General features: G+C 50.6%; 1 protein-coding gene across 2 annotated transcripts; it reads right to left on the bottom strand.

The window, feature by feature from the left end:
* Window positions 1-25934, bottom strand: LOC146343498 (retinol dehydrogenase 13-like). 2 transcript variants are annotated; one of them, XM_084855208.1, is made up of 6 exons: window positions 25632-25934; window positions 11457-11696; window positions 8515-8604; window positions 5790-5978; window positions 3737-3843; window positions 1-251 (listed from the first exon to the last, which is right to left on the bottom strand). In XM_084855208.1, exons 1-6 carry the CDS (start codon window positions 25786-25788, stop codon window positions 57-59), a joined length of 978 nt encoding a protein of 325 aa, XP_084711334.1. In that variant the 5' UTR covers window positions 25789-25934; the 3' UTR covers window positions 1-56. The 2 variants fall into 2 exon arrangements, with proteins under 2 accessions (XP_084711334.1, XP_084711335.1); XM_084855209.1 differs by lacking the exon at window positions 8515-8604.

Genomic DNA, 25934 nt, shown 5'->3' with positions numbered 1-25934 from the left:
CACTGTGCGCCCTTGCAGGCTGGCATCAGGAAAGGGATGCCGGCTGGCCAGCAGGCTCACTTCCTTCCGCCATCTTCAAGGCCTGTCAGCCTCTCCAGAGCATCCCAGAGTTTGCGGCCAACCTCTGGATCTTGAGCCAGGGCCAGGGGCAGCGCCAGGCTGCAGTCGCTGTCAAAGTACTTGCCGGAGATGCCCTCGACTTCCTCGGACACGGCGCAGTACAGCGTGCTGGTGGCTCCTGCTCTTGCGCTCTGGGGAGGCAGGCGGGAGAAGTCAGCGGCAGGGCTCCACATGCCCCTTCTCAGCCAAGCCCCACACAACAGGAGTTCAACTGGGCGGGGGGCTACTGCTCGGAGAGGCCCTGCAGCCCAAGCCACTGCCTTCGCCCACTCAAAGAGCATCTCTCCACTGCAGGGGCCTTCTGGCCTGGCATTCTGTTCCCCAGCAGCCGACCAGCTGCCCTCAGGAAACCCACAAGCAGGGCACAAGTGCCATAGCACCCTCCTGCCCATGCTCCCCAGCAACTGGTGCACATTGGCATACTGCCTCTAGGGCTGGAGTTTGCATACAGCCATCAGGACGCGTAGCCATGGATAGTCTCCTCCTCCACAGGAAGGCTCAGGTTGCTGCTGTCTCCCCCTCGCAACACAAAGCGAGCCACCCTGTGGTCCCTGGTAAGCGTCCCAGAGACCATAGGATGCGTCACGCCCCACGGGAGGGCTCCTCCTCCTCTTCTGAGGAGCTAGAATTTCCTGCGACCAGTGACGCCACCTCTGCCAGGAGACACTGGGGAGCCTGAGCCCTCAGGGGAGAAGACCTCAGCTCTGCCCCTGCCAGAAGGAGGGAGCTCTGCGTTGGAGGCAGAGGCTGAGCATCAACCCAGTCCCAGAGAACACCATCGCCTTGAGTGGCAGAGCAGTGAGGTTCCTTTAAGACAAAGTGCCAGACTCCAAGGAAGGGCACCTCAAGGGTAAGGATTGCAATTAACAGCAGCTGAGCTGTGGGTGGGGCCCAGGAGGCCCTGGGAATATACGCCTGCATGCTTCTGCCAGACAATACAGGTTCTCAGTTCCAGCTCCTTGTAGCCTGACTTTAATTCATGTTTGGACAGCTGTATGTTCGAACTGGAGCTTCTGCCTGATGTTGCCTCTAGATTCTGATTATACTTGCCTGCAAGTTATTCTGTGTGCTTGACCTTGGCTATGCCCCTGTCTTATCTCTTGAAGATCCTTGTTTGCCAGTAAAAATGCTCTGCTTTACTCTTGGCCAGCTTCGTTGACTCCTCCATTGCAATTAACTGTGTGTGTGTTTGTATAACAAGGAGCAGGACAGGGCAGGACAACTCAGAACCCCCCTTCTGAGGGCAGACAGCACTCCAACCTCAGCAGGGGGAGTTGGCACAGAGAGAACCTTGCTGGCTGCCTCTCCAAGGTCAGAAAATCGCTTTCCAGTTTCTTTTGTTTTCTCATGCTGGTCACATCTTGGATACCTGCATGGGGACGGGGGTGGAGGGGCAGGAGGCTCCCATTCCATCCAGGATAAAGGGCCTCCTGTGCCTTGCAGCCATCAGCACACAGAAGGGGGCATGCTGGAGTGTTCGATTGTGCTGCCTGGGGGTGGGGTGGGGTGGGGTGGGTGCCCTTCTCTGGATCATTCTCATAGCCCTTCACCACCACCACCACCAGCACTTTTTGCTTTTCAATTCTGCCCCATCTGCGGCTGATTTCTTGTCCTCTTTCCATTTCTCACATTTGCTATTGCTTAGCAACAAGGTCTCCCACACCATGGTGGCTGGTGCTGAATGAGGCTGGTGGGGCGGATGGAAGGGCAGGTGAAGCCAAGGAATCACAGTAGGCAGAGCCAAGGGGTCTGCTTCACAACAGAAACCCATTGCACAGAAAGGGCAAACTGAGGCATGCAGTTATCTTAAAGATAATGAGTACAAAGCAGAGCAGTGGGGTCGGTTGCATGACTCATAAAACAGCACGAAAGCATTCCTTAGAACCCACATTTCTTGGCTCCACAACGGGAACCTATTGCACAGAAAAGGCAAACTGAGGGGAAAGAATTGGAAAAGGGGGAAAAAAATCTAAAGAATTGGCAAAAGCACACAATAAATAGGCACTGTTGTGACTTGTCGTTTGTTTTAATTTACCCACTCACCCAGGCCACCAATTTAGAAAAGAAAAATTAGTTTAAACATTTCCTGAAAACTAAAAAGAAATGTGAGGGACTCCCACTTCTCCCACCCGGCAAGACAACACGTCACGGCTGCTGATTCTTTCCAGTCTCTGGGTCCCTCAGTGTGTGCCACTCATAATCTGAGAGTCAGGTGCAAAGATCAAACTCAAATGCCTCCCCCCCCACTCTCTCTCTCTCTCTCTCTGTTGTCTGGGAGTGACCATTGCTCAGGAAGCAAGGAGGCTGAGGGCGAGGCTTAGTGTCCACAGCGAGCTGCTCCCTCCCTCACATTCTGGCCGAGACTCAAGAAAGTGGAGCAAAGAGCAGCCCAGCAGGCCAGTGTTCTGTGCAGGCATGGAACAGTCTTTTTCAAACCCCCCCCCCCCCCCGATGAGCATTGGCTAATGGTATCCTCTGTGGAAACCTCACTCACCAACGAAGAGCCAGGTCCTTGTTGGCTGGCGTAACGCTGGACAGGTATGCCAAACAGCGCGTGGGTGGTGCTAACACCTTTAACAGCTTCAGGGCAGAGGCAACAGGCCCCAGCCATAAGGGCCTGCTTTGAAGCAAAGGCTAACAGTAGGCAAATGCCTTCAGTTAAGCCCGACAGTGAATATTTAGTAAGCAGAAGCATTTTGTCCCAGTGAGAAAAACTGGATGATAGTAAGTAAACTAGACCTTGGTATGACGTAAGATGACCTAGAATAATCAACAAGGAAACGGGAGCAGTGGGGTCTGGAGAACAAACCCCACAAAGACATGACAAATGTTAGGAGGAGAATCCGGATTAGGTAAAGAGCAAGTGAAGTATGTCAGGGAAGAGCTCTGGACATGGGCAGAATAGTTTTGAGGGATCCTAATAACTAATGAGGGATCATGCAATAAATAATTTTATTACAATTATTGGCTTATGGGGTAGAGGCCAACAACAGCCCAATAACATAAAAAGTAGTGTGCCCAAGGTCCTGTCTCTGATCCTGGTACCTGGATGGTGCCTCAGGCCTGCTCTGAGTCCTGGATCAGTACAGCACCTCTGTTGACAGGGTTGTAGGGATCTGTCTCAGTGGAACAGAGAAGCATAAAAATCAAAACCAATCCAACTATATTTTAGGACCACATTTATTTTCCCTACATTGGGCTGGACTGAGCAAGACCATATTTGGAAGTGAGGCAGAGCAGTTTTTCTGGATGCCCCGCTTGTGCTCCCTGCAGTAATGGTGGAGGAGGAAAGTTTCTGGAAACCTCCCAAACATGCATGCACAGTCCACTGTAGAGGAGAAAGAGACAGAGGCATGGATGCAGTTGCCCAACTGAAAAGAGCATGCCCAGGTATCCACAGCAGCCAGCCTACCAGCCAGCAAACAAAGAACAAACAGAGGCAGAAAGCAAGTGACTGGAGCTGCATGCAAGTACTCTCAAGTTGCAGGGGGAGGGGTGGTCTCTGAGTCTTGTGGGGGGGCAGCAGGAGGGAGCTGCTCCTGCACGGGGCGACACATTGCCTCTGCCCCTAGAAGCCCTAGAAGTTCTACTGCGTGCTGAATCCATCCTGCCTCACCTTCACAAAGATGCCAAAGATGTTGAAGAGAAGGCGAGCCCACCAGCTGTAATGACGCATGATCTCTGTTTTGACAATGCCAGGATTGAGAGCATTGACAGACACCCCTGCAAGAGAAGGTGGGCAGTCACTCCTTGTGTGCCAATCCGTGTGAACAAATGATAGCAATGCCAGGAGAGACAGCTAGCGTGGACGCACCTTGGACTTAACGGAGGAAACGTTTTCAATAGGGGCACCCTATCTGTGCTTGCCAAGTGCAAGTCCTGCTTTCTAATATACCAGACTGAGAGATGCACATGGGTTGAGGTGCACAGAGAAATAAGCCAAGATAATGAAGGAAAAACCAAACCACTGGCCACGTTGACTATGTCACATCTTAGGACCTGGGGAACTAAACTGTAATATGGGACCTTATCTGGAAATCTGAAGCGCAAACATGAGAACCCTGATGCCAAATGGACCCCTGCTTCCTTTTTGTAACCAAAGAATCTGTATCCAAAGCCTGAGAAATGGTGGCAAGTGCAGAAGCACCTGAAGGAGTGCCCGCTCCCATATCGACCTGCCGGCACACTGACATCATGTGCCAATGCTCTTCCCCAAGGCCCCCCTCCCTCGGAGCAGGGATCCGTGGCCACTAGGTGAGGCTCTTTCTGTCACGGTGCACATGCACGCATGCACCCACCCTTTCAGGAAGGGAGTATGAGGAACAGAGGTAAATGGTGGTGACAAGAGATGACGTTCGAGACCTAGGAAGTCCAGTTCTTCACTGGACTCCATGCCAGCTTTAGCTCTCTCTCATTTTCACATCTCTACCAGGGTGTGGGGTGGGGGTGGGGCTGATGCTTTTTGTGTGCTGCCACTTCTCTCTTCTCTGGAACACAGAGAGAGGAGCTTCGCGTTTAGTTTTCATTCTTTGTGTCTGTCATACTTTTATAACAGGTTAGGTTTTTCTCTGCCAAGTTTTCCACAGAAACTCTTTGCACAGTTCTGATTAATCTTTGTTTCTTCTTGTGAGAGATTTTACCCCTCCCTTATTAGAACTATTCTTTGTGATTTTTACACAGAGTCCCCTGGACTGCAAGGAGGTCAAATCAGTCCATCCTACAGGAAATCAACCCTGACTGCTCATTGGAAGGACAGATACTGAAGCTGAAGCTCAAATATTTTGGCCACCTAATGCGAAGAGAAAACTCCCTGGAAAAGACCCTGATGCTGGGAAAGATTGAAAGCAAAAGGAGAAGGGGACGGCAGAGGATAAGATGGCTAGATGGCATCACCGATGCAATGAATATGGACTTGAGCACACTCCGGGAGAGAGTGCAGGACAGGAAGGCCTGGCATACTATGGTCCATGGGGTCACGAAGAGTCCGACACGATTTAATAACTGAACAACAACTTTTTCTGTGATGGATTTCTGGCTTATGGACATAGACTTACCTCTCACAGGTGTCCCTTCCTTTATCCTTCTTTTATTATATGTATTCTTTTGTGATGCTTAGAGTTCACTACTCTGTTTTTAAACATTCTCCTCTATTTCCACCTAGAATAATTTTTCCTGGATCTTCTACCCAGGACACTTAGTTGATTTTTTCATCTGAGCCCAAATGAGCGTCTCTTCTGCTTGGGATAGGTAGCCATGAGTCTTTCTTCTTTAACCTTTAGGCTAAACTATGACACAGCTGTCATAAGGTTTGATTAGGGCTGGTTAAAGATTAGGGGCAAATGTAGACTTTTAGAAAGGGGTAATTGTAGCTAATTTTGAATGTAGTAAGCCCTGCATTTAAGAGCAATGTCACCTTATACTTTAAAACAAATTGTTTCACATTTTACTTCAATTTATACACAGAGTGCTGTTATTGTCTTCGGATTTAAAAAAAATGTTTTGCATTATGCCTTCATTCCAAAAAACCAGATTCCCTGTTTTATCTGCTGTTTAAATAAATCTTTTACATTTATTGCACATGTAAATGGCCTCTGGACACCTCTGGTTGCCCCTTCTCATGCACTGGGTCAAGTAAAGAGACTCCTTTTCGGGTAGAGAGGTGTGCTCACCTGTACCCTGCAGCCTCCGGGCCAACTCAGCAGTGAAGACTATGTTCATGAGCTTGGTGCTACAGTAAGCCTGGTCCAAGATCTTTGGTTGCTCCTCTCCAGTCAAGAACTTGAGGTTCACTTTCCCAGAATGGTGCCGGAAGGAGGAGACATTCACGATACGAGCAGCAGCTGAAGCCTTCATAGTATCTGCAAAGGGGTGGGAGGAATAGTGAGCGGAAGCACTGAGACAGGCTGGCATGGCGAGCAAAGGGCCAGTGGGCTGTTTCCCACTAAGTAGCTGAGCAGCATGGGGAGGGGGAGATGGTGGGGAGGAGAGGTTTCCACCTCCCTCAGCTGATCAGCAGGAAACAGCTGAGCAGAGAGGAAGGGGCCTGAGGCTGCAGAGTCCTGCTGCCAATGGAAGAAGGGGCTGCACTTTTCTTCTGTTGGCAGATCACTGAATATCTGTGGTGGATGAATGGGGTATATGGATTTGGCCCTGCCCACTTCTGGCTTTGCCCCTAACACCTTTGTCATGCAGTCCCCAAAATTTGCTGAGGAGAGAATGCAGCCCTCCAGCTGAAGAAAGGACCCCACCCTTGACCTAGTTCATAGAATTATATAATAGTAGGGTTGGAAGGAGTCTACAAGACCATCAAGTCCAACCCCCTGCTCAATGCAAGAATCCAGGTCAGAGCATCCCTGACAGATGGCTGTCCAGCCTCCTCTTGAAGGCCTCCAGTGTGGGAGAGCCCACCACCTCCCTAGGTAATCGGTTCCATTGTCGTATTGCTCTAAGAGTCAGGAAGTTTTTCCTGATGTTCAGCCAGAATCTGGCTTTCTGTAACTTGAGCCCATTATTCGGTGTCCTGCACTCTGGGATGATCCAGAAGAGATCCTGGCCTTCCTCTCGGTGACAGCCTTTCAAGTTCTTTCAAGTTTCAACATCAGGATTCTTCAGCTGGAATCCTGAAGTTTTTCCTGATCTTCAGCCAACAGAAAGAAATATTGTGATGCCTGTATTTTAATACCAACTGGTGATAATTATTTCAGGAAATTTATCACTATATAAACGTCCAGAATTCTGAAAGAATTTTTATCACAAAATCCCAGTGACATACATCTCTGATAGGCTTCTAAACATGAAAATTATGAATAGCTTATTTATTGACATATCTTTGGGGCCAAAAAGAAGGTTTTTCTTCTTTGAGACCTGCAAATTTGGGGGGCTTTCTTTTGTGGGCTGTAAGTTTAGCAACAGAAATAGCTCCCTGCAAGTGCACAGAAAATGCCAGCATGAGCTAAGGAACTCTGAGACCTGTAGCTCTAAAGAGACCATGTCTCATAGAATCATAGAATAGTAGGGTTGGAAGGGGCCTACAAAGCCATCGAGTCCAACCCCCTGCTCAATGCAGGAATCCAAGTCAGAGCATCCCTGACAGATGACTGTCCAGCCTCGTCTTGAACACCTCCAGTGTGGGAGAGCCCACCCCCTCCCTAGGGAATTGGTTCCATTGTCCTATTGCTCTAAGTCAGGAAGTTTTTCCTGATGTTCAGCTGGAATCTGGCTTCCTGTCACTTGAGCCCATTATTCTGTGGCCTGCATTCTGGGATGATCGAGAAGAGATCCTGGCCTTCCTCTCTGGGACAACCTTTCAAGTACTTGAAGAGTGCTATCCTATCTCCCCTCAGTCTTCCCTTCTCAAGGCTAAACATGCCCAGTTCTTTCAGTCTCTCTTCATAGGGCTTTGTTTTCAGTCCTCTGTATCATCTTCGTTGCCCTCCTCTGAACCCTCTCCAGTTTGTCTGCATCCTTCTTAAAGTGTGGTGGCCAGAACTGGACACAGTACTCCAGATGAGGCCTAACCAGTGCTGAGTAGAGGGGAACTAGTACTTCCTGGGAGTTGGAAGCTGTGCTTCTATTCATGCAGCCCCAAATAGCATTTGCCTTTTTTGCAGCCACATCACATTGTTGGCTCATATTCAGCTTGTGATCGACAACAATTCCAAGATCCTTCTCGCTTGTAGTGTTGTTGAGCCACGTATCCCCCATCTTGTAACTGTGCATTTGGTTAATTTTTCCTAGGTGCAGAACTTGGCATTTATCCCTATGAAATGTCATTCTGTTGTTTTCTGCCCAGCGCTCCAGTCTATCAAGATCACTTTGAATTTTGTTTCTATCTTCTAAGGTATTAGCTATCCTGCCCAATTTTGTGTCATCTGCAGATCTGATAAATATTTCCTGCACCTCCTCCTCCAAGTCATTAATAAAAGGGTTGAAGAGCACTGGGCCCAGGACTGAGCCCTGCGGTACCCCACTCGTTACACCTCCCCAGTTTGAGAAGGTCCCATTGAGAAGTACTCTTTGAGTCCGATTCTGTAGCCAACTGTGGATCCACCTGATCGTTGTTTCATCTAGCCCACTTTGAGCTAGTTTGCTCATCAGGATATCATGGGTCTCCCCCACAAAAGTGGCTCAGGACATTCCATACATTCATTCACAACATTCTTTGCCCCTCTAAAACTTATTCTCCTTTCTTGATGCTACTGGATTGATACCAGCCTGCTCCAGGGATGTTGATGGAGAGAGTGGGCCCTCATTTGGCTCTATGATCAGACAAGAGCGAGAACATCAGTCCCTCATCACCCCAGAGCAGGCTGCCCACACTGCGGATGGGGCCTGAATCCCCACTGACAATCCCTGGGGTCAGGTTGCGGGGCAGGGTGAGGGAAAAGACCTTACCCAGCAATAAGTTGGTGAGAAGGAAGGCACCCAGGACGTTGGTGGCAAACAGCACCTCCAAGCCCTCCGCAGTAATTGTGTGTGGCAGGCCTGGATAGACAAGACGAAGCAGCTGCTTAAGGGTGGGATGCTTCCTGTGCAGTTACCAAGGAGTGGCCTGCCTTGAAGGAGCACTGTTAATATGTTTCCTGCCCCCCCTCCCCAGGCCCTGTTGCATCGCTCCCTAAAGCTGGCACGCGGGTGGGAGGCCCTCTTGGGGCTGGCCTGGACATAGGAAAGGCCCTGTGCTCTCCTCGTGCCGCCAGCCCTTGCTTCTGCAACCCGTGCTGCAGTTGCGGCTCCCAGCCTGGTTGCAAGAGTGGTCAATCTAGCATGCCTGGGCTTGCTGGCACTGGGCGGGGTTATTACCCCCCCTTTCTAGGACCAGCTAATGGCGCATGCACAGTAAGTGCTCTCCTGGGTGGGCTGGCTTCTTTGAGGGGGTTCCAGCAGTCCAGCCTTGCCCAAGAAGAGAAATCTGGTCCGCAGGGAAGGCCCGCGGCCGCGGTGTTATTCGCAGGCCGCTTTGCTTGTTTTTAGGGCACAAGCAACTAAGAATGAAGATTTAGACTCCTGCACAAGAACACTGCAATGACTACAAAAGAACCGTGAGCTCATCGTTATTGGGGGGGGGGGGTTCTCTTCTTCTGGGCACCCTGTTAATAGCTGGACGAAACTTGTGACTTCTTTGCTGCTATGGAGCAATAGCAACCAGATGGTCAATAATATCAAGATATTACTGTCACTTGACTGTGTATTGCTGTTCCGTGTGTCAACGAGAATTATTTCTTTTATTTCAGTATACATTTAAATTTGATCCCTGATGTTGTTTCTTTTCTTTGTTATTGCAAATATGGATGGGAATCACACTGTCAGAAAAGACTGACCCTGCCCACTTCTCCTAACACAGAGATATTGTGGGCTACACTTCGAAGCATGAAAGAGCTCCCCTTGGGCTAACATCAGCAGCAAGTGGAGGAGAAGCGCCTGGCGGCTGGATCAGACCAAGGTGGGCCCCACCAGTCCACCATCCCGCCACTAACAAGTTGCAGTCGTGTCAGCCTGTTCTGCAGCAAAAACACCTTCAGACCATCCCATTGATTACAATGGGATTCCCCAGCATGGCACCCACAGGTGTCCTGACACTGTGAAGCCTGCTGTGACACCCGCCAGGGCCAGCATCACAGGTCAGCACGGCTGGGCACCTACTGGGGGCCAACAACCCAGCAAGGGCCCACTGCCAAGAGCCCCCTGGAGTTCTTCTCCTCCTCTTCTTCGCCTCTGCCGCCCGCTTGTTCACCTGCCTCTCGCTGTGGCCCAGACAGCGCTGGTGGTGCTGAGGAGGGAAAGCAGGAGGTGCCCCTGCCTGTCAAGCAAGCAAGCGGTCGCGAGGAGGAGGCAGGCAAGGAGAGGGACCCTGGAGGGGGTCTTGCTCAAGGCCTGCCAAGCCCAGGGCTGGCGCCTGTGAGCCTCTCTTGGCCCTTCCCCATTTGTTTGAAATCTCCCTTGAAGAAGCCAGAGCTGCTGGGCATGCCGCAAAGAGCAGCGCCAGCTGTGCTCCGCCCCTTGCCATCCGCTCCCCAGAAGCGCCTCTGGGCCTGCGCACGTGGGCGCAGAAGGGCTCGGGGGAGCCACGAGGAAGGCTGGCAGGGCTCCTCCAGAGCCATGCTCCGCAGTGTGTGCAGCTGCCTTGACAAAAATGCTTTGTAGAAGGAAAAGGGGGGACCCCTCCCCACCGGCCCCTGGCATATGCTTGTATGTGTGAATGGCTGGGGTGTGGGTGTGAGAGAGAGAGAGAGAGGGAATGGGTGGGTTTGTGGGCTCAGCCCCCATCTCTGCTTTGCACTTGGCTTCTTGGGCCAGCTACTTGTCTCCGAGCCTTCTGTGAAATGGTGTTTTGTTGCAGTGGGGGACTTTGTGAATGGCCGCACCTGCTATGGCAGCCATTTTGGGAGTGGACACACCCTCCTGCAGCATTTTGTGGCGCTGTCCATGACACTTCCTTTGATTTACACATGTGCCCACAGGCCTAAGAAGCTTGGGAACCCCTGTGCCATCCCATAAGCTTCTGTGCTCCATGGAAACTTGTGTTATAATAAGCAAGTTAGTCTTTAAGATGCTACAAGACACCTTGTTGTTGTTGCTGTTTCTACTGCTGCTCCTGGGAAGCTTACAAGCCGGGGTGCTTCCAGACAGGGGGCTCCTAGCACTACGCATCAGAAGACACTGTGCAGCTGTTCCATCTTCTCCCCCCGGCCCCGCCGCCTTTAATGGCTTGTTCATGGTTTAAAAAGTGATGGAAGAAAACATAGGAGGGCTACAAGTAGAAGAGGACTACAACTGGATCCCTCGTAAAATTCCATGAGTGAGGCAGAGTGCTGGTATGATCAAGGCTGTGCCTGGAAGCTCCCAAGGCATGCAGGAAATGGTCCTCCTCCATTGCTCGTACCCAGCAAGAAGATGGAGCAAACCCCTGCAGGAAACCCCTGTCCATGTGCTCAGGTCCATCCTGTTGTGTGTGTTACTGGTTTCCAGAACTGGCAGAAAGCGAGTAAGGAAGGCTTGGGGTTAGCATGACTCCCAGGAGCAGAGGAGGAAAGAGCTTCCAGGCAAGGTGCTGTATCTCATCGTCTTCCTCTCGTAGCCCTCCCGCCACTTCTTCCAACTTCTTGTTTACTGCAAAACACCCGTTAAAGAGAAACAGGCAGAAGAGCTGCTCAGAGCTTTTTCTTTGGCAGTGCTCGGAACCTCCATCTGGAAGAACCCCAGAGTGCTTGTTCAAGGCCACCCTGAGAGTCCGTGGGTGATCAGGGATTTGAGCCTCAGACTCATGGTCCAGCCCCTGTTGGCTCTTGGTCCCTTACAGACCTGACTTCCTCGGTCTTCACACACCTGTCAGTTACCTGCAGTTCCTGCATTATTGACCAGGATGTCCAGCTGTGTCTCCTCCTCCAGGAACCGCCTGGCAAAGTCACGCACCGATGCCATGGAGCTAGTGTCCAAAATGTGGAGTTGCACATGGGGGTTCCCTGTGTCCCGGCGGATCTCCTCCAGCGCAGCCTGCCCCCTCTCTTTGTTGCGACAGGCCAGGATGGTGCGTGCATTCCTGCGTGCCAAGTCGAGAGCAACATATTTGCCAATCCCTGTGGAAAGGGTGCAAGTTGAGAACCGCTACCTTTGGGGCACAGGTGATGCTGCACACAAGCCCTTCAACTCCTCCTTCCCCCAGGTCTGGGCCATCAGCCTCAGAGTTACTGTTCCCACATATAAACACCACTGGATTTCTCACCAGCAGAAAGGCTTGGGGTGTTCTGCAGTTCTGCTTGGACATGTTGTCTCGACCACAGACATTCCCCCGTGCAATAATGGGCTGGGAACCAAATATGACTCGGCAGCGAGATTTCCCTTCTTCCCTAGGCTGCATTTCCAATGCTGTGTCCTGTCCAGTGGTGCAAGACAAAAGGGGCGCAGCTGTTCCAGTGCAAGGCACAAAGTCTGAAGGCCAAAGTGTCAGCAACAGGCTTGCTTGCTACTCGTTTTTAACAGGGGAGAAGTGGACAGGGGACCAGCAATCCACATGGCGGTCTACTCACCTCCCTCCCCCTTCTTAGAGGAGTTTCTGGGGGGTGGGGTGGGGGGACACTAGAGCATGCCACACCGGGAAGAGGCAGGCATTCACCTCCAGCTCATAGGCTCTGGCTTCTACCTGACCTCTCATCTCCTTGAATAACACAACTCTGGGGGAAACTGGGTCTGGTATTAAATTAATCTTTGCATTTAATGTGACATTGTAAAGGATGAGGGAACTGGCAATTATTGGGATCAGAACAAGCATGGAGGGGGAATTTAAATTCCTCCCCTCACTTCAGTCCTGCAGAAAATCCCTCCTGTACAGATGCAGCAGGGGAGGAAAGGCTGTAATCCCAGTAATTAAGCCCCCCCCCATTGGATGCCATTTGCATTTTTTAAATGTGTGCACGTCTTATCTGGCCCTCAGAGACAGGAACAGTCTCCCTCCTTTGCTCACATCCTCTGCCTTTCTTCTCCTCTCTTCCCCCCGCCCTGTTGATTCAAGGAATCAGTGGGGGGAGAACAAGAGGCATCTCCTGGGGAGCTTGATGGCACCCCCCAACAAGCCAGACCGAGACTGGGAGCTGTAAGGTGCCACTACCGGAGCCTGAAGCTCCCGTCCCTTCCGACTTTGTGGTCTCAGCCCCCCGCCCCCGATGATAATGCTGCCAGCTGTGCCCAGGGGCTTGCTAGGCCATTTGGCTTGTGCAGAGCCCAAGGAGAGAGATGCCGGGACGGCTGGCTGGCCTGGAGCTCACCCACTGGGCTTGCTCCTGCCACTCCTTTCAGGATCTGCTTTGATACAGTGCTCAAGGAGATGGATGTGTGGCCCAGAGGCCTTGGGGCCTGCCCTGTCTGAGGTGTGACCCAAAGGACTCCTGGTAGGATCCCACTCCTGCTGTACTTAGAGTTTCTGAAGGACATTAGCGCCTGGAAACAGAAGTGTCTCATCTCAAGGAAGGAGGACTGAGGTCGGCTAGAAATTAAATTATTCACAGAGCAATCCTCTGCTCAAATTGCACAGGCCGAGGTGCCACAGGAAGCCCCGCCACACCACCAGGACACGAGAGGCGCCAGTGGAGCAGCTCCCGCACATCTGCTCCACCGGCAGAATGGCTGACACAGGGTGCAGCCGGGGCAGCCCAGGCAAGCAGCCTCCAGACTATGGTCCTGCTCTCACCGATGGCGGAACTCGGCAGCATGCCAGCTTCCCTCCCATTGGGTTGGCCAGGGGGGCAAAAATAACTGCCCCGCGCATGTCGCCCTTGCGGCACGAGGCAGGTCTTCCCCAGCCTAGTGCCCCCTGGTGTCGCAGACTACAGCTCACGCGACTCCTAGCAGTCCCACGCTGGCTGGAAATTCTGGGGATTGCAGTCCAGCACATCTGGGGGGCACCAGGTTGGAGAAGGCTGGCATAAGGCACGGTGTAGCACAGCACCCAACGAGGCACAAATGGAGACATTTGCCCAAACAGTCAAAATCCCCAAACATGGAACATTTGTTTTTACAGGGATTTGTTCTCCAAAACTCTTGCTTGCATATTCATTACAGAAGAGAGAAATGGCTTGGTTCCTATGCCCATCCCCTAAGGGCACATGGGCCAGTATGCTAGTTCAAATAGACCTAATTTCCTTTAAAAAATAAATTCCAAAGGCACAACCACAAGCAATTCCAACAAGAAAAAAGGTGGAAGACAACAGAAGAAGCCAATGTGGCTTCACAAAAAGCTTAGGGATGACCTGAAAACAAAAAAGGACACATACAGGAAGTGCAAGGAAGGCCACGCAACAAAGGAAGAGTACAGGCAGGTAGCACAGAATTCCTGGAGGGGCTATATCAGCTGAGGTGGCCTGGGAGAGCCAGGATCTGCAGGAGAAGCCACCACCATCCCAGGAAGAGGGCCTGCCTGCTGCCGCCGCCACCACCGTGGACTCCTGCCTGGCAGTATTTTTAAAGTATTTTTTTAAGTATTTTTTTTATTTTTTAAACTTTTATTTTTAATTGTTGGTGGGGGTGGTTTTTTGGGGGATTCTGTTGTGTTTTAGGGGTGAGTAGCCTGCCTAATAGGCGGGAGCGAGGGGGCATGTGTCTACCTGACAGATGCAGTGGGGGGAGTGTTGGGGGCCAGAACATACCAAGACCCAGCGGCTGGTGGAGCGCTAGGGGCTGGCCATGCCAGGTAAGGGGAGCAAGGGAGAGATGTGTAGTATCTGTCCCCTGTTCCAGGCCTATCCAGAGCCAAAGGATGGCTGGGGGAGGCGTGACTCCATCTTCTGGCCTTCGATTGCTGCTCTGCAACACCAGGTCTGTTACCCAGAAAACATCCCTCATCCAGGACATGATCCGGGATGAGGGTGCAGACTTGGCATGTATTATGGAGACCTAGCTGGCCGAGGCTGCTGCTCCAACTCTTGTGGCCATGTGTCCAGCCGGATTTTTGTACGCACAGCAGCCGAGGGCTGGGGACTGGGGAGGGGGAGTGGCTGTTATCTACCGAGAGTCCTTGGTCTTCACCAGACCCCCTCTCCGGGAGACCAAGGTTGCTGAGTACATGTACTGGAGGTTGGGCCTGAAGGGCAGTCTGGGGATTCTGCTCGTGTACTGTCCACCCCGCTCCACGACAGACTCCCTGGCCGAGGTGCTTGAGGTGGTCTCTGATGCGCGTGTGCAGTCCCTTAACTTATTGGTGTTGGAGGACTTCAATGTACATTCAGATGCCGTCCTCACGGGGGCACCTCAGGACTTCATGGAGACCATGGCTTCCTGGGAGCTGCACCATATTCTAACTGGGCCCACCCATGTAGCCGGTCATGCACTAGACCTTGTGTTTGTTTCTGGAGAAGCAGGGAGTGATCTGGAAGTCGGGGGTATATCCACCACCCCCTTGTCATGGTCAGATCACAATCTGGTGATGTTGGATTTCTCGGTTCCACAACCCCTCCGCAGGGGTGGAGGACCCATTAAAATGGTCCGCCCCAGGCGTCTTATGGATCCAAATGGATTCCTGAACGCGCTTGGGGATTCTCTGGGGCACGCCAACGGCCACTTGGTCGAGACCCTGGTGGGTGGGTGGAATGCCGCAATCAGTGGGGCATTAGATCGGGTGGCTCCGAAATGCCCTCTCCCCCTGAACAGGGCTCGGACTGCACCATGGTTCAATCCGCAGTTGCGAGCTCTGAAACAGGAGGTGAGACAGCTAGCGCACTGGTGGCAGAAGTCTCGCTCCAAAGACGATCAGACACGGGCTAGAGCTGTATCTTCAGCCTATCACGTGGCAGGGAAGGCAGCAAAAAAGGAATATTATGCTGCCTCTATCGCGTCTACAGAGGTGCTGTCCCAGGAGGCTGTTCCAAGTGATCCGGAGCCTGGTCGGTCCAGTGGTTCCGGAACCGCTGGAGCATTCTAAAATGTCTAAAATGGGGGTCATTTTAGACATTGGCAAGGCACTTTGCAGATAAAATTGATCCGATTAGGAGTGTTACTCTGTGTGCTGTGGATACAGTTAGTGAGCAAGAGGCGGCCTGTGGCAAACCGGTTTTGTGGGATCGGTTCCAGCCTCTTCCTTCTGATGAAGTGGACAAGGTGCTTTCATCTGTACGGCCGACCACCTGCTTACTTGATCCTTGCCCATCTTGGCTCATTATGGGCTGCAGAGAGAGACTGGGTGAGGGGAACAGGGCGGTGGTGAATGCCCCCCTTGAGGAGGGAGTGATGCCATCAGCCCTCAAGGAGGCAGTGATAAGACCGCTCTTAAAGAAGCCCTCCTTGGATCCCCAAGTTCTGAACAACTTTCGCCCAGTCTCAAATCTGCCATTTTTGGGCAAGGTGACTGAGCGGGTGGTGGCGATGCAGTTGAAGGCACACTTGGAAGAAGCCGATTATCTAGATCCATTTCAGTCGAGCTTCAGGCTTGGGCATGGGACAGAAACGGCCTTGGTCGCTTTGGTGGATGATATGAGGAGGGCTTTGGATAGGGGTGAATGCTCCTTCCTTGTTCTTCTCGACTTCTCAGTGGCTTTTGATACCATTGACCACGGTATCCTCCTGGACCGCCTGGAGGGGTTGGGCATTGGAGACACCGTATTGCGGTGGTTCCAGTCCTTCCTCTCTGGCAGGTACCAGAGGGGGTAGCCCTGGGAGAGGAGGTTTCGGACCAATGGCCGCTCACTTGTGGGGTGCCACAGGGTTCCATCCTCTCCTCGATGCTAGTTAACATCTATGTGAAGTCACTGGGGGCTATCATCAGGAGGTTTGGGGTGCAGTGTCATCAATATGCGGATGACATGCAGCTCTACCTCTCGTTCAAATCTTCACCAAGGTTGGCCGTAGAATCCCTGTCCAAATGTCTGGAGACGGTGAGTGGCTGGATGGGGAGGAATAAGCTGAAGCTGAACACCGACAAGACCGAGGTACTTTTGGTGGGAGACAAGAGGAGGTTGGGGGAAGTTGATCTGGTGTTGGATGGGGTACGACTACCCTTGAAAGACCAGGTCTGCAGCCTGAGGGTCATTTTAGACTCCCAGCTGTCCATGGAGGCTCAGGTGTCAGCTGTGCCCCGGAAAGCGCTGTACCAACTCCATCTGATATGACGGCTGCGCCCCTACCTTCCCGACCATCTGCTCCCATCGGCAGTACAATCCCTGGTCTCCTCTCGTCTAGTCTACTGTAATGCGCTCTACGTGGGGTTACTCTTAAGGACAGTTCGGAAGCTGCAGCTGGTACAGAATGCAGCAGCTCACCTGATTAAAGGCAGCCGCCAGCGAGATCACATCACTCCGGTGCTGAAGGAGTTGCACTGGTTACCAGCTGTTTTCCAGGCCAAATTCAGGGTGTTGGTTTTGACCTTTAAAACCCTATATGGTTCCGGCCCAGCCTATCTTAAGGAGCGCCTCCAGCAACACCAGACAGGCCGCTCAGCCTCGGATGGCCTTCTCTCTGTCCCATCAGCCAGGGCAGCTAGGCTGGTGAGGACGAAGGAGAAGGCCTTCTTTGTGGTGGCCCCCACTCTGTGGAACTCCCTCCCTAGGGAACTCCGCCATGCCCCCACTTTAATGAGCTTCCACCATGCATTAAAAACATGGTTGTTCAGGCAAGCATTTGGAGTGGGTTAGGGTATTTTTAGAAATATGTTTTTAATGTAGAATTTTATTGTTTTAAACTGTTTCTATTATTGTACATCGCCCAGAGTGGCTGGGTGACCAGCCAGATGGGCGATTAATAAATTTAATATATAAAAAATAAAAAATTGCAGGGATGGCGTCAGGAAAGCTAAGGGTGTCTCTACACCTCCAGTTTATTGCACATTCATGATTGGCCACTCACTGAATTGTGTGGGTCCATTACATGATGCCATCATCGTCAGGTCATTGTCCCACCATTTCTGCCCACCTATCCCGTGTTTTCCTCAAATGGAAAAAATGTGGTATTTTTCCAAATATGTGCTAATGGAGCTGTCAAGAATGAGGGTAGTTGTAGCCATGATGGCCAATTGGATTGTCACGTTCAAAGCAGCCACCTAGAAGGTGATTGTTATTTGACCGTTTCTCAGCCCAGCAGCTCAAAGCCACGCTCTGTTGGGAAAGCGATAACAGCCGTGTCTGGTAGGAAGATCCAGCCTCCTTGGAGGGTGGAGTGGGGTGTCCTGGGACTGAGCTATGATTGGGTGTTTCAAATCTGCCTTGCATTGCTAGGGCTGGGCAATAAATAGAGGGGCAAAGAAGGGGGGGTGTCTCTTCTTTTGCCCTGACGGTACTAGGGTGTGTTGCTGCTCGATGGCTATCCTGAGAGGCCCCTACTTTGGCATGTATAGGATAGGATAGATAGCTTTATTGTTTTGTTCCTGGGAGCGTGTGTCAGTGAGATTGGCATTTCTGGCTTTTCGGTATTGTAATCTTGCTTGTAATTTCCTGTGCAGCTTACCATCTCTCCGCTTTCCCTTCCTCTTTGTTCCTTTCCCTTAATAAACTTTTATCCAACTTCCAGTTGGTGTGGGGTGTCCTGTATAACTTCAGTGCTAAATACAGTGCCTATTGGCCTGGGAGGGAAACTACTGGCTAATTTTGGGGAACTTGGGGCCGGGTTCGGCCTGTCCTGCATTGCAGGGTTGTTGGGGTGAGTCCAACAATCCTTCACAGGAGCACCACGACCTCCTTGTGTATTTCTCCCCTAGCGTGAATGAACTGCTGTGTGTTGGCGGCTGTGGGCGGTTGTTGGGGGTGCAGTCATGATGGCGAAGGTGGTGATGACAGGCTGTGGTGCGTGTCGCCTTCCTGTGCCTGCACCACTTTGGGTCCTTGCCATTTTCGGCCTGCAGCATTCTGAACAAGGCAGCTGTTTGGCAGAGTGGCAGGTGTAGAGCAGCGTGTTGGACTTCTGACCTGCTGAGACGACTCGCTGCTGTGCATTCCCAGACAGTAAAGGGCCAAGTAAACGGTAGAGATTGTCAAAAACACTGAACGGGGCGGGGGGGGGCAGGGGAGATCAGTGATCAGAACCGCTGTCTATTCTCTTTGAGAAATCATGGAGGACGGGGGAAGTGCCAGATGACTGGAGGAGGACTAACGTTGTCCCTATCTCCAAAAAGGGCAAAAAGGAGGAACCTGGGAACTACAGACCAGTCAGTCTGACATCAATCCCTGGGGAAATTCTGGAGCAGATCATAAAGCAATCCATCTGGAAGCACCTTGAGAACAATGCTGTGATGACTCGAGGCCAACATGGATTTGTCAAGAACAAGTCCTGCCAGACAAATCTGATCTCATTTTTTGATCAAGTAACCTCCCTTGTGGACTGTGGGAATGCTGTAGACATAATATACCTCGACTTCAGCAAAGCTTTCAACCAAGTGCCCCATGATCTCCTGATCAGCAAACTAGCTCAAAGTGGGCTAGATGAAGCATTGATCCGGTGCATCCACAGTTGGCTACAGAATCGGACTCAAAAAGTGCTTATCAATGGGACCTTCTCAAACTTGGGAGAGGTAACGAGTGGGGTACCGCAGGGCTCAGTTCTGGGCCCAGTGCTCTTCAACATTTGTATTAATGACTTGGAGGAGGAGGTGCAGGGAATGCTGATCAAATTTGCGGATGACACAAAATTGGGCAGGATAGCTAATACTTTGGAAGACAGAAACAAAATTCAAATTGATCTTGATAGACTGGAGCACTGGGCAGAAAACAACAGAATGAAATTTAACAGGGATAAATGCCAAGTTCTGCACCTAGGAAGAAGAAACCAAATGCACAGTTACAAGATGGGGGACATGCGGCTCAATAATACTACACGCGAGAAGGATCTTGGAACTGTTGTAGCTTGCAAGCTGAATATGAATGAACAATGTGATGTGGCTGCAAAAAAGGCAAATGCTATTTTGGGCTGCATTAATAGATGCACAGCTTCCAGATCCTGGGAAGCACTGGTTCCCCTCTACTCAGCACTGGTTAGGCCTCATCGGGAGTACTGTGTCCAGTTCTGGCCACCACACTTTAAGAAGGATGCAGACAAACTGGAGAGGGTTCAGAGGAGGGCAACAAGGATGATCAGGGGACTGGAAACAAAGCCCTATGAAGAGAGACTGAAAGAACTGGACATGTTTACCCTTGAGAAGACTGAGGGGAGATAGGATAACGCTCTTCAAGTACTTGAAAGGTTGTCACAGAGAGGAAGGCCAGGATCTCTTCTCCATCATCCCAGAGTGCAGGGCACAGAATAATGGGCTCAAGTGACAGGAAGCCGGATTGCAGCTGAACATCAGGAAAAACTTCCTGTTAGAGCAATACGACAATGGAACCAATTCCCTAGGGAGGTGGTGGGCTCTCCCACACCGGAGGCATTCAAGGCAAGGCTGGACAGCCATCTGTCAGGGATGCTTTGACTTAGATTCTTGCACTGAGCAGGGGATGGGACCCAATGGCCTTGTAGGCCCCTTCCAACCCTACTGTTCTATGATTCTATGAACTAAGAAATATAGAAAGATGAAGGTTGGGGAAATTAGCATTTGCTGGATACAGAGGAGAAAGTGGGATCGTGGAACTGGCAGAGCAGGGGACTGGGAAACTGTGCAGCCAAGAAAGCTCAGCTATGGGTGGCAGCGATGGAACGCAGGGATGGAAATGAATAGATTTAGGTGAAAAGGGAGAGAAATAGAGCAGGAGCAGCTAGAATTACCTGACTTCAGAGGAAGTGGGACTCAAAGGATTTAACTCCTTGGTTGGTTGCCCTTTTTTGTTGTAGTTTATTCGGTCAGTCACTTCCGACTCTTCATGACTTCATGTACCAGCCCACGCCAGAGCTTCCTGTCGGCCGTCGCCACCCCCAGCTCCCCCAAGGTCGAGTCCATCACCTCCGGAATATCATCCATCCACCTTGCCCTTGGTCGGCCCCTCTTCCTTTTGCCTTCCACTTTCCCTAGCATCAGCATCTTCTCCAGGGTATCCTGTCTTCTCATTATGTGGCCAAAATACTTCAGTTTTGCCTTTAATATCATTCCCTCAAGTGAGTAGTCTGGCTTTATTTCCTGGAGTATGGACTGGTTTGATCCTCTTGCAGTCCAAGGCACTCTCAGAACTTTCCTCCAGCACCACAGTTCAAAAGCATCTATCTTCCTTCGCTCAGCCTTCCTTATGGTCCAGCTCTCGCAGCCATAGGTTGCTACGGGGAAGACCATTGCTTTAACTATGCGGACCTTTGTTGTCAGTGTGATGTCTCTGCTCTTAACTATTTCATCAAGATTTGTCATTGCTCTCCTCCCAAGAAGTAAACGTCTTCTGATTTCCTGGCTGCAGTCAGCGTCTGCAGTAATCTTTGCGCCTAGAAAGAGAAAGTCTGTCACTGCCTCCACGTTTTCTCCCTCTATTTTGTTGTTGTTGTTGTTCAGTCGTTCAGTCATGTCCGACTCTTCGTGACCCCATGGACCATAGCACGCCAGGCCTTCCTGTCCTGCGCTCTCTCCCGGAGCGTGCTCAAGTTCATATTCATTGCGTCAGTGATGCTATCTAGCCATCTCATCCTCTGCCGTCCCCTTCTCCTTTTGCCTTCAGTCTTTCCCAGCATCAGGGTCTTTTCCAGAGAGTTTTCTCTTCGCATTAGGTGGCCAAAATATTTGAGCTTCAGCTTCAGTATCTGTCCTTCCAATGAGCAGTCAGGGTTGATTTCCTGTAGGATTGACTGATTTGACCTCCTTGCAGTCCAGGGGACTCGTAAGAGTCTTCTCCAGCACCACCGTTCGAAAACATCAATTCTTTGGTGCTCAGCCTTCCTTATAGTCCAGCTCTCACAGCCATACGTTGCTACTGGGAAAACCATCGCTTTGATTAGACAGACCTTTGTCGGCAAGGTGATGTCTTACTATGCTGTCTAGGTTTGCCATAGCTTTCCTCCCATGGAGCAAGCGTCTTTTAATTTCATGGCTACAGTCACCGTTTGCGGTGCTCTTGGAGCCCAAGAAAATAAAATCTGTCACAGCTTCCATTTCTTCCCCTTCTATATGCCAGGAAGTGATGGGGCCAGATGCCATGATCTTAGTTTTTTTAATGTTGAGTTTCAAACCAGCTTTTGCACTCTCCTCTTTCACCCTCAACAAGAGGCTCTTTAGATCCTCTTCGCTTTCTGCCATTAGGGTGGTATCGTCTGCATATCGGAGGTTGTTGATAATTCTCCTGGCAATCTTAATTCCGACCTGTGATTCATCCAACCCGGTGTTTCTCATGATGTACTCTGCATATAAGTTAAATAAGCAGGGTGACAATATGCAGCTTTGTTGTACTCCTTTTTCAATTTTGAACCAATCGGTTGTTCCATGTCCGGTTCTTACTGTTGCTTCTTGACCCTCGTACAGGTTTCTCAGGAGACAGGTAAGGTGGTCTGGTACTCCCATCACTTTAAGAATTTGCCAGAGTTTGTTGTGATCCACACAATCAAAGGCTTTAGCGTAGTCAATGAAGCAGAAATAGACGTTTTTCTGGCATTCTCTTGCTTTCTCCATGATGCAGCGAATGTTGGCGATTTGATCTCTAGTTCCTCTGCCTCTTCGAAACCCAGCTTGTACTTCCGGTAGTTCTCGGTTCGCATACTGCTGAAGCCTAGCTTGTAGGATTTTGAGCATCACCTTGCTGGCATGTGAAATGGGTGCAATTGTGCGGTAGTTTGAACACTCTTTGGCATTGCCCTTCTTTGGAATTGGAATGTAAACTGACCTTTTCCAGTCTTGCAGCCACTGTTGAGTGTTCCCAATTTGTTGGCATATTGAGTGCAGCACTTTAACAGCATCATCTTTTAGGATTTTAAATAGCTCAGCTGGAATACTGTCATCTCCGCTAGCTTTGTTGTTACTAATGCTTCCTAAGGCCCACTTGACTTCACTCTCTAGGATGTCCGGCTCAAGTTCAGTGACCGCACTCTCATGGCTATCAGGGACATTAAGATCTTTCCTGTATAGTTCTTCTGTGTATACTTGCCACCTCTTCTTAATCTCATCTGCTCCAGTTATCAATCAAGCTGGTTGCCATAATCTTGGTTTGTTTGTTTTTTAGGTTTAACTGCAACCCAGTTTATGCACTTTCTTCTTTCACTTTCGTCATGAGGTTCCTCAGCTCCTCCTCGCTTTCAGCCATCAAAGTGGTATCATCTGCATATCTGAGATTGTTAATGTTTCTTCCAGCAATTTTAACTCCAGCCTTGGCTTCATCAAGCCCAGCACGTCGCATGATGTGTTCTGCGTACAGGTTGAATGGTTGCCCTTGGATTTCTCCATTTTAATTCCAAAATTAAAAAAGCGAGGCAACAGGCTCAAACCACTCTGGTCTTGCTGATAATGGGCAGCCCCATCTTGTCCACAGACACCCAAAAGAAAGGCTTTGGGATGGGTGATGATGGGAAGACTGAATGAAGGTTAAGCTATTATCAGGGACCCAAGAGCCACTACAATTATGGGTTAAAGACAGATTTGAATGGAGAGCTTGCCAAGGCGGGGAGGGGGGCTCTTCTTAAGAGCTTCCGAGGGAATTCAGATACTGTGCTTTCAGCTCAAGACTTTTGGGTGTCCACTTCCCAGTGCTTTATGCTTCCTGCAGGATCAGTTCCACCTTTCGACCCAGAACTGACAAATCACGTGTAGCTCATAGTTCCCTACAAGGCACTGAAGTGGTTGGATGGAGCTGGCGTGTTGTGCTGTGTTATGTGTGAAACCCAGTTGTGGACTCGATGGGATGCTTTACCAGGGGGTAAATCCTTCTCTTTCTGGATATATGAGGCAAGTGGATCCATCTGGGGGCTGAGACACACCAGCATGAGGGATGCTCAAGCAGAAAGAATGGACATCAACTGCCCAAACTCCAAGGCAGTTTGAGGGTATAAAACATAAGGAATGAAGAGCTTGATGGCTCAGGATGGGTTGAAAGGAAAGGAGCAGTAGTTTGGTTCTGGCCACTGACTAGAATGCTCAGGAGGGTTCCTTGCCTCATGATTAGTTTATCATCTAACTGGTACACAGAGTAGTGTGGAGTAATATTTAAAACAAGGAGTGTCATGAAGGGTGCTCAGGTAGTGTTGACCTGCCTGGAAGGCTGGGGGGATGCTTGAGGGTGGGGCCATTTTCCTGCCAGGGCTTTTGATTGGCCAATTCAAAGGTGCCCTCGTGGGCTAGGCAGCTGAGTGGTGGCCTGGTCGTCAGTCGCACCTTTTCCCCGGTCACAGGGAACAACTTTGCCTCCAGGAGGAAGCAAGCCTGCTCTGTGGCTCCTGTGCCTCCGGGGAGCTCCACGGCCTCAGCGCCACTCCTGGCAGCTCTCCGGCTGGGCTTCCCAGGACAAAAGTGGATTCTGGAGTCAAGGCTGCCAATTCAATCCATAGCACACAAGACCCGTGTCAGAGACAGCAGTCTGAAGCTCCTCCATAGGAGTCCCATTACCCTGAACACCCATCCAATCTGAGAAACCTTAACCAATCTAGAACTCAGTTCATTCCCTTCCCTAACACCACTTGTCCCAGTTACAGGTCGGACTGGCCATGGGCAGGAACAGGTTGTGTACTTGTGTGGTAGTTGTGCAGCTAAAGCCTGCAATTTTGTTCCCCCACCCCACCCCACCCCACCCCACGAATCTGGGACAAACATGCATCTGCAGAAATTCTTCATGATTGCAGATATTTTGGCTGAAGACCAGGGTCATTGCTCTTGACACAGGAACTCTCTGCTGCATAGGCCTGGCACAGACTCCCCCTTCCCACCCATCTGGGCAGCATTTGTGTACAGCACCTAGCACAATCGGTGTTGAGTACTGGGTTTAAGGAGCTTCAAAGGCCTTGTAACAGACCTTGCTTAAAGCAGACGGCTACTTAAATCTGTCATAAGGGTTTGCTTACACAGAAGAGCAGTACAGATAGCATAAGATAGTATAGATAGGAGGGATAGCCAAGAAGTTCAAAGATTAATAGGCCTGATAAAAGATTGGTTCTGTGGAGTTAGCAAATTTCAGGAAGTGCTTCTTTGAGTAGTAGTCATTTTGACTTTCAAAAAGAGGGTTTAATAAAAATGTTTGTTGTTGATGCACTGTTGTTTAGATACGTTATCAAATGCAGGGTGGAGAGGGTGCTTATGGAGAAGTTGGGGACTTTTCAAGTTTCCCTGGCATTAGCAAAGGTGTTAACCATGACACTCATAGATGGGAGGCACTTAGGATAAAGGGCTGAGACAGAGCTAGACCACCTTATAAAAACCAATCAGCAAGCTTAAGACATAATAGTTGCCAAGTATGGTATTAGATGTAATAACTGGCATAGGACTAAAGACATAAAAGGTCTCACTTTATGGGTGGGTTCCTGCCTTCTGCCCAACTCTGAGAGAATGTCGTCTTTTTGGTGGGGGATGGGACAGAGTCTTTGCCAGCAGTTTTGTTGTAAGTCTAATGCCTTCCTTTTTCTATTAAGTATGAAAGGTGTGTCTGCATGTTACTGTTTTCTAATAAAACATTTTATTAGATTATAAATTGTTGTCTGTGTGAAAGGAAGTCAGTGCATCTCAGCATCAAGGCAGCCACTTCTCCTGGCCAGCACCGCATTTTAGTAGATAGCAAAAGGGAACCTGTCATAATTGTAAAAATGTGATTTAAAGTAAAATCACAAATAAATCACCAGTAAATACTAATTTCCCAGCACAAGGCTTCTCTGCATCCTTCAACATGGCTGACGTGCAAGGCTGTGCTGAGCCAAGCAGCTACTCTACACAATCCGATTTGACGCAACTCTTGGATCCTGCCCAGCTGCACCTCAGCAACCCCTGCAACAACGTTATGGAGCCCCAGAGCACGCCTGTTGGGTTGCATACATGGTGATCCCGGACAGGGCCAAACACCTTCCAGTCCCCCCTGAAATCTGGGGTTGCTTGCACTGCCTAGATGGCTAGGCCTGCCACTGCTTCAGCCACAATACAGCAAGAGATCTTGGCAAGGGCTGGGCCACCCCCTGTTGCTCTCCCATTTTTCTGCCTGCAAGCCTAGCCCCACATGCAGACTCACCACAGTTGGCTCCAGTGACAATGGCTGTTTTGCCACTCAGGTCCACAGGACAGGCAGCAGGGCTCCACTTGTGCCTTCTACCCGCCCAGAGCATCACAAACAGGGCCAAGGAGCAGACAAACCAGATGGGGTGGGAAAAGGGAATGAGTGCGTCCATTGCAGGTGAGCTGTTCAGATGGGAAGGTCTCTGCCCTGCCGCTGCCACTCCTCTGACAGATATCCAGATCCCTCACACGGAGACATGAGGAATGGCCAATGTGCTCGGAGCATGCCAACTGCTGAGCTGGGGCAGAGTTCAGATCT

This window comes from Heloderma suspectum, chromosome 5 (assembly GCF_057233095.1).
Source record: "Heloderma suspectum isolate Gila_16-S chromosome 5, 16-S_ref, whole genome shotgun sequence".
In the NCBI taxonomy this organism is placed as follows: Eukaryota; Metazoa; Chordata; class Lepidosauria; order Squamata; family Helodermatidae; genus Heloderma; species Heloderma suspectum.
This window is presented reverse-complemented; position numbering and strand designations above follow the sequence as displayed.